Genomic DNA, 15,200 nt, shown 5'->3' with positions numbered 1-15,200 from the left:
GAGGAGGATGGCTATAGACCTTAGCTCAGGGCTAATCTTCCTCACCAAAAAAAAATATAGTCCAAATTTTGAAAGGCAACTAGAAGATTAAATTACATTATAATATAAAATAATAATCTCTTTTTATCTTAAATCTGATATATAAAATCTGGAAAGTAAAATCAAACATCTTAGGTAATTCTTTAAAAAGTTCAATACAAAGCATAGGATACAGCACCTAATTTATGGGTACTGAACTGTGGTAAATGTGTAATGCGGTGAATATACATCAAATAAATATTTTTTAAAAATTTGATTTCATAATGAAGAATATATAAAAATGAACACACAAGAAAAGCTGGTAAAGCACCAGCTCTAAGAGCCTCATCTCACGGAAGACCAGAAGGACGGCTCTCCCGGCGTAAACCAGAAGCTGAGGACTGTAGCAGTGGTTTGTTCCATCCTGCGTGCTCCAACAGCACCGATCTCGCAGCTTTGTTCTATCTCAGTGTAATCAGTTGAAGGTTTGTCTTTTTCAACATAGCGATATTGAAAGAACAGGAACTCAGTCAGACTTCATTTACGATGCCCCCAGCACAAGGTGGAGTCATGTCCCTGGGATAAAGACTGTGGGTGTCTAAATAATTGATAGTAATGACACCCTAACCTATAAAAGTCATCAAGCATCTGATATGGATCATCGCGGTCAAAAGGTAAACCAAGCTTTACATAGCCCCTTAGTTACCACTTGTTAAAACTGGTATATTTTTAAAGACAATAGTACTCTCCAGCACGCTAAAAACACGGCAAAATTACTTCTTAAAGTATCCATTTTACCTTCATAGACAGGAAAGGACATGGCACAGCTCTACAAGAACAAAGGGTGCTGCTTTGTGTCATTCAGTTAACACTAACGGATAATGGTGGCATGTCAGGGATATATACAGTCAGGGCACTGCTGTTGTTTTAACTTTTTTTTTTTTTTCGGTGAGGAAGATTGTCCCTTAGATAACATCTGTTGCCAATCTTCCTCTTTTTGCTTGAGGAAGATTGTCCCTGAGCTGCGCCAATCTTCCTCTATTTTGTATTTGGGATACTGCCACAGCATGGCTTGACAAGCGGGTCCCCGCCCAGGATCTGGGCTGCTGAAGTGGAGGGCGTGAACTTAACTACTACGCCACTGGGCTGGCCCCGCTGTTTTAATTTTTTAAAAAGTCCTTTTGAAACTGAAAAATACAAATCAACCACCAAGGAAGTGAAAGCTCCTGATAACATAAACCTCTCCCTCTGTATATATGGATATCTGTAGGTAAGGAAGGCACAAAAACCTACCACTGCTCCCCCAATACACCTGCTTCCCCTGAGGGAACTCCTTTTCAGTCTGGTAACCGCATACAAAGGCATATCAAAAGGAGTTCCTATCTCCTCATAGGGCTAAAGCAATTATAGCTATAAATTACACTTCAAGAGGAGTTTATAAATTTGATAAATGCATAAACTGTTTTAGCAGTGTCAATGCAGGGCCTAGAAACTGACCTCAATTCTTACAGTGACAAAGAAAGATGACTCTATCCACTTAAAATGCTATGTTCTGTGACCAGCCCACAAAGCCTCTCACAGAAATGATTCGAGATGACCATCATAAGACTGAAAAATGAAAATGGTCAGTGGTCAAAGGAGTCAGATCTCATCATTTGCAATTCTGTCAAAATCAACGGAAGGCAGGAAATCATTGACAAATGCTTTTTACCTTTTTTGGTTGCTTCTACCTTGAATTCTTCAACTCAAATTTGGCACTGAAATATACAGAAAATGCTAACATTTTATTTTAGTACTTTTCAGAGGGGGATGTAGAGGAGCAGCTGAGTTCCAAGGCTGGTTCTATCATCTACTAGCTATGTGACGGCATCTGTCCCATGAGGACCTCACAGAATTATTGCATTCAATGAATTAATACATGGAAAGCTGTACAGAGTAACCACTGAGGTAACTCTTATTATTTCATATTAAAGATAATTGTTTCTTAAAAGAAAAACTAATAGCAGCTGAATCCTTTTCTACTCAAAGATGCTGCCTTGATTTTTTCTTACTTTTAGGGCTCAGCTCAATAGCAGGGAGGATAAAAACTTTTGTTCCCCCAAAGAATAGGAATACTGTTCAAAAAGTTGTCTTTAAACAATTCTGTTCTAAATTCAGGTCTTTGTAACAATGTAATTTCAAAGCTAAAAGAATCCTGTACTAAAAAAAGTACACCCTACTAAAAAAAGTAGGGTGAACTTTCACTCTAATTCTTAAAACCCTCAATCCTTAATGAAGTGGTAATGAGTCACTTTGAAGCATAAGAAAAAATTCACTACAAAATTTTCATGTAATGCTTAAGCAAAATAAAATAGGGCCAGCGGGAAACTGTCTTATATAGCATTATTACATTCAGAGATTTCTAGGTCCTGAAGATAAGTCTGTCATATGAAAATTATGAAATTCTCAGCAGGTGCTATAAAACAATGAAATTATCTGAAACTGTACACAAAACCTGATATCCTACATAATGGAAGCTTTATTAACAAAGATTCCAGCATTTAACTAAATACTTAAAGAAAAACACATATGCTACCATAGTACCCATATCCAAGAAAAGCTTAAATAAGAATTGTAAGTTTTAAATGGGTGAGATAGCTTATTTTTAACTTAGAAAAGTTGCAAAATTGTCAATTTTTAAGAAAGAATCTATTAAGGGTTCAACATGTGACCTTCAAAGTTTACTTAGGAATACAGAGACAGGTAATTAAAATAACTCGTGCAAACGTATATTACATCAACCTGCACAAATTATAAATTCAATGATGCATTAGTACTATATTCCGTGCAATCAAAACATTATCAGTTACTCTCACTGCTACTAATGCTCATGCTCGTAAGTGAAATGTGTTGTAAAATCAGGCAGAATGGGCTGGATAGAGACTATCGTGCACTCGTAGGATGAATAAGCAGTCCTTAATTAGCCCATCAGGTTAAGTGCAAGCATTAATGGGCCTTTCCTAAAGTCTAGCTTGACATCTTCCTCCAAACATGGCCAAGAAGAAAGTTCCATTAGCAATATTAATACAAGCTTAGTTGATCATTTTCATTCAATTAACTTCTTTCAATTAAATAGATAGCTTGACAAAAGCAGTGATAAAAGACCTAAAGGGACAGCTGATGACTCGAACTGAACATTAGTGTGCGAGAGGTCGCTAGTATTAAACGGACTGTAAATCTAGCATTCAATTTGGAAAATGCATTTCTTCTGCTCTCACTCCTTTAATGAGCAATTTTAGCTGACTAGATGTGTTTGCTGCAGAAATTTCATGGGAAGTCAAGCACTCTTTTTCTTTTCTTTTTTTCTCCCCCAAGTTATATTCTCAGTGGTGGTGGTTTCCTGTCAACATTCCAGCCACAGTAACTCATAACCTTTCTTTCTGCATGGTTAAAGATGAAGATATTTTAAAATAATTTATATTCAACTTGCATTAATGACCTTTTTCCACCTTTGTTAATCAAGTTCTTAAAAGATTAAACAAAATTGGTAAGAGATCTTATAGTGAAAAATAAAAATGAAAACATTTAAAAACTTTTATTTATACTTTACCGTGGCACTAAAAGTACTTTGGGCAATTTATAAAAAATGCATGTAACAATGTGAAAACAAGGTTTTAAAAGGAGGCAAATGTAGGGCCGGCCCCGTGGCTTAGCAGTTAAGTGCGTGCACTCCGCTACTGGTGGCCCGGGTTCGGATCCCGGGCGCACACCGACGCACCACTTCTCCAGCCGTGCTGAGGCCGCGTCCCACATACAGCAACTAGAAGTATGTGCAGCTATGACATACAACTATCTACTGGGGTTTTGGGGAAAAAAAGGAAGAGGATTGGCTACAGATGTTAGCTTAGGGCCAGTCTTCCTCAGCAAAAAGAGGAGGATTAGCACAGATGTTAGCTCAGGGCTGATCTTCCTCACCAAAAAAAAAAAAAAAAGGAGGCAAATGTAAAATGAAAATGACTTTTCTTAATTTAAAAGTTTTGCAAATCAAAAATTATGCCTGAAACAAACCTGTATTTCTATTCTTCTGAGTCAAGTCAAAACAAATTTGTACATTATCTGACATCAGTAAACAAAAAATACATATACTGTATACCTTAAATAACTGAATCCATCGTTTTTGTTCCATCTGTATACATTGTTGCATTTCAGAATTAGTAGTAACTCCAATACTTTGAAATGCTGTAATATATTCTTCTCGAACTTCTGGTTTTGTTTCCGGATAAGCCAACTTGATGATCCCTAAGCATGCATCTCGAAGGCATCGAGACAACATTATCAGTTCTTCTAAACTAAAAGGCATCATTGATGATTGTCTTTGACCTACAACTGAAAAACATAATCCAATTTTCTATCATATTTGCTTTTTTTTCATTTCTCAACACACACTGAAAGACTTAAAAGGCTTAAAACTTTTCTATCATCTATGTAAACAGATAGGCCATGGGGCCAGCAACAAACTGATATCTCATAATTCTTACCTTCTATGGGATCACCAAAGAATTCATTATCGTGTATGGAAATTAGTGAGTGACTAAACAAGGAGCTAAAAAGGTAGAAGAGGGGGATGATTCGACTGGAATCTTCAAAAGACATAGGAGAACCCCTTGATATCACCTGAAGCAATGGTACCATAGACCTTGAAGTGGAGAAAGAGAGGAAAAAAAAAAACAATGAATTCAAGATTAGTTTTAGTTTGGGAACGAATTCAGACATGACATCAGCAAATATAATCAGGGAAAATAACATTTATATTAACAATTAAACTACTTACAAGAACGGTAAAGTCGTTCTAACAATAGAGGTTAATTAATAACATAAATTAAAAAATAGGGGGATGGCCCAGTGGCGCAAGCGGTTAAGTGCATGCGCTCTGCTGTGGTGGCTCAGGGTTCGCCGGTTCAGATCCCGGGCGCGCACCGACGCACTGCTTGGCAAGCCATGCTGTGGCGGCGTCCCATATAAGTGGAGAAAGATGGGCACGGATGTTAGCCCAGGGCCAGTCTTCCTCAGCAGAAAAAAAAAAGAGGAGGATTGGCAGATGTTAGCACAAGGCTGGTCTCCTCACACAAAAAAAATAGGACACCAACCCACCACTCTTTACTAATGTTTCTGATACTATTTTCAACTGGATAAATTTTGTTACTGAGAGTGAGCCAGTGGCCCTAAGGTTGACCCTAAGAGCAGAGTTATAGTAAGTAATGCCACCATTAAAGAAACACACTTTACTTTTACGTTGAAAACTGTCCCTTCCCCCTAAACAGTCCCTTCCCTCTCTACTTAACACATTGAACAAAAGCAGATCGTTCTGGTCTCATGAAAAATTTATCCAGCTATTTACATTTAGGAACATTCAAAACAGCTGAATATTGAACCCAGATTAGAACCTTCAGGAATAGTTTCCCCTTGTCTATACTGGGCCTTGTTTCTACTATCCAAGTTTATTTACCAGCTCCCATTATCGCTCCTGCTTTTACAAGGAATCACGCAACCACCCAGAGCAGCTCTCAAGTGAGACGGTCTTCAGAGAGCTTTGTAGTCTCCGTCACCTGTCAAGAGCTGTGATCTATTAAATTTACTTCTCCCACCTAGAATCTGTTCCCTTTCTCTCTTGGGTAAATGTGGTTCCTTGTCTTATTGAACATTTAGCTACAGAGGTTCACTTGTAAGCTCTTTCCAAACCATAAAGCCCATGGTCCCTATTCCATGTCCAATCAATCGTGGGTTAGCAGACGTTGTGGGCAAGATCACTCTCATCTTCCTCCCTGTATGTTTATACCTTAAATGTCTATGTCCACAAAGCCACAGGTGTATATTAGACGAGCTGTGACCAGGAGTCAGGACCCACAAATTATCAACCAGCTGCCCAACACTGCCAAAAGTTATATGAGAGAGCAAAGCAGAAGACCTAGCACAGGTATGTTTATTCCTAGTGGGGCTATGGTTAGCTTGGCTGAACCACCTGGAGTTTTATGGTCTCTGTGATGCACAGTTCAGGGAACATCACTGCTACCAACAGGGCCAGGAGAACAGGGAGTCAGACATGCAGCCTAAACTCTGTTCCACTCCTGCACACCATGAACACGCCTCATTCCTGAGCGCAGTCGCAGCACTTAGCACTATGCTGAATGGACTGATGAACGACAGTGATCTGTCCAAAATACAAACGTAGTTGAGGACATACACAAAAGGACAAAGCACAGCTGTCCTACCTCATTGCCAAAGCCAGAGTAAAAGAGGCAGGGGGCTGCCTTAACTGCACAACAGTGGCTCCCTTCCAACTGCCAAGTCCTGTGAGGACAGAGCCCTCTCCTGTCTCCTGAGTCACTCCCACCAAGCCTAGCACTGGGCCTCCGCTCAGTAAAAATTTTGCCGACACATAGAAGAAAAAAAACGTAATGTCATATGTTTTATTGATATTAGTAAAAATAATGGTTTGTATCTTTCAGTTCCCTTGCCACTAAATGCAGAACTAAAAAGTAACAGATAATATTGATGAACAAACACTATCTAGGGGAACACACGATAGGCTGAGTTAACCAGCTGCAATGTGGAGAGAAGCATTTCCTGAATCTAAAAAAGTGATAAACCAGCTTTCAGCTGTTATCCGTGTCAATAATCCTTGTACTTAAAATCATCATCATCCTTAATTATGCACATATACATCAGAATGTATAAAACTTTTATAGTGGTTCCCTAAAAAAGGATGAGGGCAATTATTTAACATTAGCTGATTTGTTTTCTTTAACCCCCTGTGAGGTAAGCAAAAGGAATTCATCATTTTTGTTATAATGACAGAAAATGTGATTGGCCAGAAGGGTCAGATATGTGCCTGTGGTCTCATCCAGCTGGGACATAAATGAAACACATGTCTCTTGATTCTCTTCTGACTGCTCTTTCTGCCATAAACACTGACTCAAACATTCCTCTGAAAACAGGTCAATCTCACTTATGTGCAAATAAAAATCCATGATTTACTGTAATGGAAGACACTGATTCGTAACTCAGGAGTCGGCTGGATTAGAGCATCAGTGAGACCTCAGACAATCCTGCGCCCCGTACACACCCTCAGAACAAGGGTTTTCACGCTGGCTTGTGGCAATCACCGCCTCCCACCCCAAAGAGCTTCTCCTCTTCTATAGAAGCTTCTACTGAATGCACTCTTGCCTTAAGAAAGTTTTAAGAGTACTACTTAGGCTACTGTAAGTAATACTTACTACTGGTGTTGATGTGAAAAGAAATGGGCAATATATAATCAAAACAATCCCTGTTGAGTTAAAGATAACAACGAACCACGCTAGCCTCGGGATCAGAGGAGTCACGGTGCTTACAGCACAAGCCAGTGACATGCACAAAGCACCCTTGTGTTAGGTTTTGGTAAAGGGATGTCTAACGGAAAATAGAAACCAGCTGCCCACGTGTTCCCGCATCTTCACCTGCACCTCAATCACCAGGGAGCCTGTGAGGTCGCAGACCCCTGGGCTTCTAACCCAGGGCTCTAACCCAAGTCTCAGGGGTCGGACAAGGAAATCTGCATTTTGACATGCTTCTCTGATGATCCTTATGCTCACTAAAGCCTAGGAGTCCCAGCTGTGTAAGTATTGCTGTGAAACTACTTTCAAGTTAAACTCAATGCCATCTTCAGAAAAATCAGGCATATCATTTTAAATTTTATTCCAGTAGTAAATATGATGAGATATACATTAGGATTATATTAATGCACTGAAAATTTCTTGAGGGACTTTATTTTAATAAATTAAACAAGTAAAAAGAAACTCAAATTCTCAAATCGGCTTTTAAGAAACAAGTTTAAAAAAATTTGTATAACTTTACCAACTTACAAAATAATATTAATAATTTAATATAATTAACAATACCTCATTTTTCTTTCACACACCATGACTCTATTTCCTCATCAAGAGACAAATGCCATAAACAAATAGGCAGTCATTGGGCAGAGCTATAACGGGATCTCTGTTGCTAAGCTGAGACACTCATAGGTCAATGATAATTTCCTGTTTCAATGATCTCCAGTCTCCTTCTGCCCTAAACAAACTGTCATTCATGAAAGTCAAGGCTGGCATAGTCCTAAGGGGCTGAAATGCACCAAAAAAATAAAGCATACCTAAACACCTTACATTTCAATTTGAAAATGAAAGCATATAAAATGCTTTTTCTAGACGTCAATGTTATCCTAGGCTCCTCTCATACCACTGCCTCTGCTACTCACGGTCAGCACAAGACAAAGCACCTGACCTTCATGAGCCTCATCAGTTGCAGTGGCATCATGAAAACTCCCTTTGTTCACTTAAGACGAAGTAAAATTAAGTGAAAAAACATGAAAGTAACTCAAAGTATTGCTTTTAATAATTGACAATCTCCTTTGATTAGTAAGAACAGTTTGTACAGATGACTTGGACACCAACTCCCTGCCCACAGGGCTGACCGTGACTGAGACAAAGGCACTAAAATGCAGTCTCTTTCTCTGCATACCACACTAAAAAACTCAAGATCCAGAAAGCTCAACACAAGAATTCTCAGTACCATCTAACATATCACAGACCAAAGTAGACTGCAGATAAGCGCTTATTTAAATTTTGGACAACTCACCCTCGTCTACCACAAATTCTTTCTTTCAACTTCTTGTCCGCCCCCCCCACAAAAAAAAAACCCAAAACATAAAACAAAACAAAAAGAAACACTCTTCCTTCCAAACTCCTGTTCTAAAACTGAGATGTGCCCTTCCTTCATAGGGCAGGCTCGCTCCCAGCACGCAGTCAACAATGCTGACTCCTGCTAATTACTTGAACAGTTAGCATCACATGCAGTTACATTTTAGAAGTTTAGTCTCCAACTACCTGAGTTACACATGTTATCTTTTAGTATTACAGAATAGAGGGATTACCTTAGACTTCTGACAGAGGAGAAATTCAACACAGTAATGGCCTAAGTCAGTTCAGCATGAAGGATTTTTGAATATTAAATTTTCCATTTATTACATATTCAATTAAAATATGTATATTAAAGCTTCTAGCCTTCAAGTTACATAATGAGTCATATAAGAAAAAAGTTATTTCAACAAAACGTTTTAAAAACCAACTTCTACAATGTTTTATGTTTTAATGTTTGTAATGGTGTTATATTTTCTTCAAATCTATATTTTCATGATCAAAAGCATAGGAAAGTCCTATGGAGCAAAGAAATTGCAAGTCTCTGGTTTTCAAAAAATAACTAGGATTTGTAAAACAAATTTACCCTCAGATAAAGCCATACTCTTAATAATATGTACAGATAACTGTAAAATTAGGTATTAATGTTTTCTTTTATGAAATTGAGACCATCTAGAATTTTTCTTCTAATATGAAATAAGCTAAGTATAAGTAGTACTTAAAAAAGACCTTCTTACAGTATTTCTTATTAGGTTGCCACTTTCCATGTCCTTAAGCTCAATTTCTAAGTCTGCGTAACACATACCCTGTGATCATCCGTGTTGTCATAGAAGATATGAGAAACCAAAGATGTCTCAGAAACCTGGCATTAAAGGCTAAACTGTAGAGAAGCCTAAAAAGGAATGGGGGAAAATAAGAGTAAGCAAACATTCATTCAATATATATATAAAAAAAGCTATAAACTGAAGAAAATGTACAATTTAGAAAATATCTATATTAACACCACAAATAGCATGCTTCCTACAAGTTGCTTGATGAGTGTTAACTGGGACATATTCCTTGCCCCCTAACTACTGGAAGTCATCTGTCAGCCTTTACTGATACAGAGCTAAGACAGCCCTGAGCTTTGGCCATGAGATCTACCCAAACGAGAAGGGGATGGGCTATTTTAAAGCACAAGTGGAGTTTGCTCCCCCTCTGAGTACATATATTAATACACTATAATATTATGTATTACTAATATTACTACTAATATATATTTTTAAATTTTTAAATATTTAATGACTGATTTTAAGTCATTCTTGAAACAAACACATAAAAATGTATTTTTTAATGTTAACTAACATCTCAAAAAGAACTTAAATCTAAAAATATATTTTAGGGCCGGCCCTGTGGCTTGGCGGTTAAGTGCGCGCGCTCTGCTGCTGGCGGCCCGGCTTCGGATCCTGGGCGAGCACCGCTTCTCCGGCCATGCTGAGGCCGCGTCCCACATACAGCGGCTGGAAGGATGTGCAGCTATGACATGCAACTATCTACTGGGGCTTTGGGGGGGAAAAATAAATAAATAAAATCTTAAAAAAAAATAAATAAATAAATAAAAATATATTTTAAAGGTTTTAAAAAACCCCTCCTGTACAATATCAATTTGATAAAAAACCTAAGAAACTTTGTGGATCAAGAGTAGAAATTTAACTTTAAATTAGCTCTGTATAGCGCACTGCATTTTTTTAATAGGATATACTTTCTAGTCACAATGTTGTAATCAGGAAAAAAACTTGCATAAAACATTTTTAGAAGTGCAGGAGTCAAAAATTAAATTTCAAACTTATGAGACTAAACCATAGTAAAAACGGTTTATAAGAGTAGGAAAACACGGTTTTAAGAAAGGAATGTGATCTTACTTTAGAATCATCTTAGAAGAACAAGAAAGTAGAAGAGCAAAAACAATGTTGGTTTAGTAAGCAGAACTAAAGAATACAGCCGTTTTTACCGTGTAATTAGAGAATGTATTAGGAATGATCCTGGGATGAAACTTAAAGATAAAAATATTATGAGAGCAGAATTCCATATTTTTAATATCCATACATCATCTAGTCTTATATACTTTTTGTGGGATGCTGAAGTTAACATCGAATCACTGGATTTTCAAAGTGAAAGAGATCTTAGAGACTGAATCTGATCCCCAAAGTTGTAAAGCTAGCTTGTGGCAGAGCAAGTAGCAGACCCCAAGTCTCCTGAGGGACAGAGGGCTCTTCTATCTCCTCAACCAGGTGACCACTAGCCCCAGTAGTCCCCTTAGACTTCTTCCAGTTCCTTTCGTAAGAAACGGCCATTAAAAGTAACTGGATGATTTGACTAAAGAAAAACACTATTTAATGGGTATCCACAATTCTCTACGGACTTCATAACCATAATTACTGTAAATATTGTACTGAGTATAATATAAAATATTGTAATAGATTAAATTTTGCAAGAAGTGTATTAATTTAAATACCAATAGTGGAAGAGAAATGAACAGGGTTTAGATAAGTCACTTTTCAATATAAAAATCTCAGATTTGATTGATCTAGTATTTTCCTGCATTCAATCCGAAATATCAGATACATTCTGCAGTATTAGCATTTTCTGAGTACACAATAGGGATTATGGAGTGTTAGTTGAAAAAATCCAATCTTACTTTAGTGTGGTGCATTTTGAGATGTCCCAATAGCATTAAAAGCACAATCATTTAAAAAACAGTGAAAGCATGAAAGAGTATGTGAAATTTACCTAGAATCATGAAAACGCAGGCTAGAAAGATTATTAGATCATTTAGTCCAATCACTCTTCAAATGTCACATAGGGCAAAAGCAACCTGTTCTCATAAGAAAATGAGGGGTTGGACTACATCAATTCTAAGGTCTTTCCCAGCTCAAAAAAGTGATAGTTCTATGAAAGTGCATTATGTTTGTCACAAGTGCATACAGTGACAAAGAGGTAACAACACTACACTAATTCACAGGAAAGCTCAACTGGGTGAGTCTCAAAATCAGGTTGAGAAATTTAAAAACAGTTTTTATTGGATTACGAAAAATGGTAATAACACAATAAGTTACAAGAGACGAATTAAATAAACCATGTTATCAAATTTGCTGAATCCCTGTCATTACCGTCTGAGCAAATTTCCACTTAAAATTCACTTCAAAAAAGCCGATACTGTTGAAAACTAGAGCTGTATTAGAAAATAATAATACATACCCCATCTCTGAAATATTTAAAACACTTAACCATATACCTATATATAAACAAAGAGCATTAAAATTTTGATTTTCCTGCCTTTATGGAGTTTTATATGCTATAAAGGATATCCAAGCAACCACATGGAAAACAGAATAAGAAAAAAGCTATATAAAACATGAACTTACAATATAAAACAATTCTAGAAGGTAATATTTGCTTGCCTTATTTCTCTTCAACCAAGAAACTGAGTTATTTTTAAAAATGTATTATCTAGCATAATTTTATTGATATCAACAAGATTTCTTAAAATTGTGTTAAATATAAATACTAAAATTTAGCACCTCAAAAATTTGAAAAATTACATATTTTCAATAGGTGTGTTTCCTTTGCTCTTTTTTTTTAACAACAACAACACGGCAAAAGAACACCAGCAACATTTCATCCCATGTTCCCAGAAATAATCAGAGTTAATACCTTGGTATAAATCACCCAGATACTCTGTGCATGTATGTAAACAAAAATGGGTTCTCCCAATACATTCTCTTATAACACAGTTTTTCACTTAGGATTATAATTACCATCTTTCCACAAGAATATATACACATATTTCTGAAGAATTGTTTTTATGGCTACACATTTCAAAAGTTATATTTTAACTTTGAAACAATTATATTTCCTAAATTAGGCACTCAATAAGCAATCATAAAACAAATTACTAAATCTCCACATAAATTACTGAAAGTTATTTATTTTGGGACTTTACTGCTAAAAGGTAAAGAAGTGACATATTCTCTACGTATACTGGGATATATTAAAAATAACCCATTAAGCTTTATTTAGCTGAGACAACCCTAAGAGTTAATTAGTAAAGGGCAACATTTTCAACCCAGGTCATAAATTTAGGCCAGTTGTCTGCAGGGACTATTTAAGTTATTAAAGAGAACACAATGGAAGACACCAGCTCACACACAGGCAGTAAAGGTCACGACAACAAGGCATTCTCAGATCCTTCCTCTGTATGTAAAGGTGTCACAGGTAAAAGACATATGACAAGTCAGCCACCCAAAGACCACTCCACTCTTGTAGCACACAGTGCAAATGGAATACTTTGTGTTTTCCTGCTGAGTATCACTTTATTGGCAAAAGCAATGTTAAAATACATACATAACATTTCACCTCTGAGAAATGCAAGATTAAAAATAAATTCTAAATTTCCTTAACGATAATAAAAATTTTGAGACACTTCTCAGTTTGAGGCAACTTGCCAAAAAATTTTTCTTCACAAACAAGGTACTAAGACCAGAAGATAAGCTTTAGACATACAGCTGTGTTAAATTAACACTCCAGTGCTAAAACTATAACCAGTTTAAACAAATAGTTTCCTTTTCCCTGAAAATTGATTTTCTTTAATTTTAAGATGAACAGACTCAAAAAATGTACTTTCCCTCATACTATAGTTTAAATTAAAATGGGGGCCAAGCAGCATTCATTATCTTGGATATTTTCCTTGACATTTCCTTCCCTTACTATTTCTTAACATTATTCTTAAAAGAAAACTTAAAAAAAATTTTTAAATAGTCTTTGTGTATGCTTTTTCCAAGTTTACTTGTATTACCTGTGAATCAATTATCATTCAAAAATGTTTAGAAAATTCTTAGAATCTAAGTTTTAAAACTCACTATAAATTATATTGCTAAATTTGACTAAAGCAAGCTTACTTTATTAATTTGATGTGTCTCACAATAACTACTGCCAATTAGTTTATAATTTACATATGATTTTGAAATAGAGTTCATAATAAAATCATTGTGTAGAAATGTTAAAAAGCTCACAAATTTTATTTGACCTTTATAATAGAATGCAAATTTTAATATGAATCAACAGCTGATTAAACCTATTGATTATACTGAAAATATCATTGATAATAAAAGTAAGCAAGAAATCATAAGAAAAAAATTTGTCTCTCTCTGTAGGTACATCCTCAATATTTTTTTAAATACTGTAAAAATTACACTAAGAATAGTCACTTTTATGAATTTCCTGTGTATGCTTACAAATTTCTTTATGCAAATACACATACACATTCTTACTTTTTCCACCTTTCTGACACAAAAAGTAGGTTATTATTCACTGTTCTATATCTTTCTTTTTTCACTTAAACATATATCTTGGAAATCTTTCCATATCAATGTAAAAAGGGCCTCTATATTCCTTTATACATCCTGACAATGTTAAACAGAAATTAAAATAGCAAATCCTAACCTTAAAAATAAGAGACACTAATATGAGCCTGGGAGGAGCTGAGAGAGTTATCAGCCTAGGAATTCACTAATCATCTTTTAAATACCTTTAAAATGAAATGTTGCAAGCAGTTAAAATCTACAACAGTTAAAGTAATAAGCCTATTTGCTCTTTCACGAGCTATGAAAAACATTCTAAATACTTAAAACCTAATATATTGAAACCATAAATAAAATCCCTAGAGTAGTTTCTCAGAGGAAATAGGTGCTGTACTCATAAAATCAGGGCTCCATATAAACTCCTTTACCCATTAGACACCTTTTGGAAGCAGTTCACTAGTAAACCTCAGAGCAGGGCAGTGATGCATTTAAATCCAGTAATTGCTATCCAAAGCAAGGGACTTTGTGCTACAATAAAAGCAAGCGTCCTAGTCAGCTGCTATGATCCTCAGATCTCACATCCTGCTCTAATGCAATTAGCCTACAGAGAGCTGATCACCTAATCGCAGGACCACAGTTTCACTGACATCCTACTTCCTCCAGCAGCAATAAACACCAGTGAGCTAAGATAGCACCTAATTAGTTGGCTGCATCAATGTTTACAAGGCAATTTCAGCTGATGACGTATTCCTTACATACAGTTCATTTCAAAGAATGCTTTCCTAACCAAAAGAAACCGCTCTTTTCATGTCTGGGGATGGCATTTTATAAAAACAGAAGAGGACTCTTGAGGGTAGCTTAACTCATCTGATACAACATAGGACCTACTCACCGAAAGACAGCACCTTTCAGCAGGCTGCCTGTGTACACCAGTCCCTCAGTGCTTAGGAGACCTACTACATATTTTTGCACTGCACTCTATTAAATATTTTTCTGTTAAATTCTCATAAAACCATTAAACTACCACTCAAAATAGAGGGGAAAAAAATAGTTCAAGATTATCATCACACTTATCTAAGCACAAATTAGCCACATTTTAACTTGTATGTTTTCTTTTGTTCCTCTCAAAAGTTTATTT

General features: G+C 36.2%; 1 protein-coding gene across 2 annotated transcripts in view; it reads right to left on the bottom strand.

Annotated features, from left to right (window-relative positions):
• The window catches only part of UBE3C (ubiquitin protein ligase E3C), a 138,956-nt gene that overhangs the window by 62,606 nt on the left and 61,150 nt on the right, over positions 1 to 15,200 (bottom strand). For both annotated transcript variants that reach the window (XM_058534166.1, XM_058534169.1), the window contains exons 11-13: positions 9,529 to 9,615; positions 4,536 to 4,693; positions 4,151 to 4,383 (exon numbers count right to left, since the gene is read on the bottom strand). In XM_058534166.1, the coding sequence (XP_058390149.1) occupies positions 4,151 to 4,383; positions 4,536 to 4,693; positions 9,529 to 9,615 (478 nt within the window). The remainder of the gene's footprint in view (positions 1 to 4,150; positions 4,384 to 4,535; positions 4,694 to 9,528; positions 9,616 to 15,200) is intronic.

The sequence above is a fragment of the Diceros bicornis genome, chromosome 3 (genome assembly GCF_020826845.1).
Source record: "Diceros bicornis minor isolate mBicDic1 chromosome 3, mDicBic1.mat.cur, whole genome shotgun sequence".
In the NCBI taxonomy this organism is placed as follows: domain Eukaryota; kingdom Metazoa; phylum Chordata; class Mammalia; order Perissodactyla; family Rhinocerotidae; genus Diceros; species Diceros bicornis.
The sequence above is the reverse complement of the archived record's forward strand: the minus strand, read 5'-3'. Positions and strand labels throughout refer to the sequence as shown.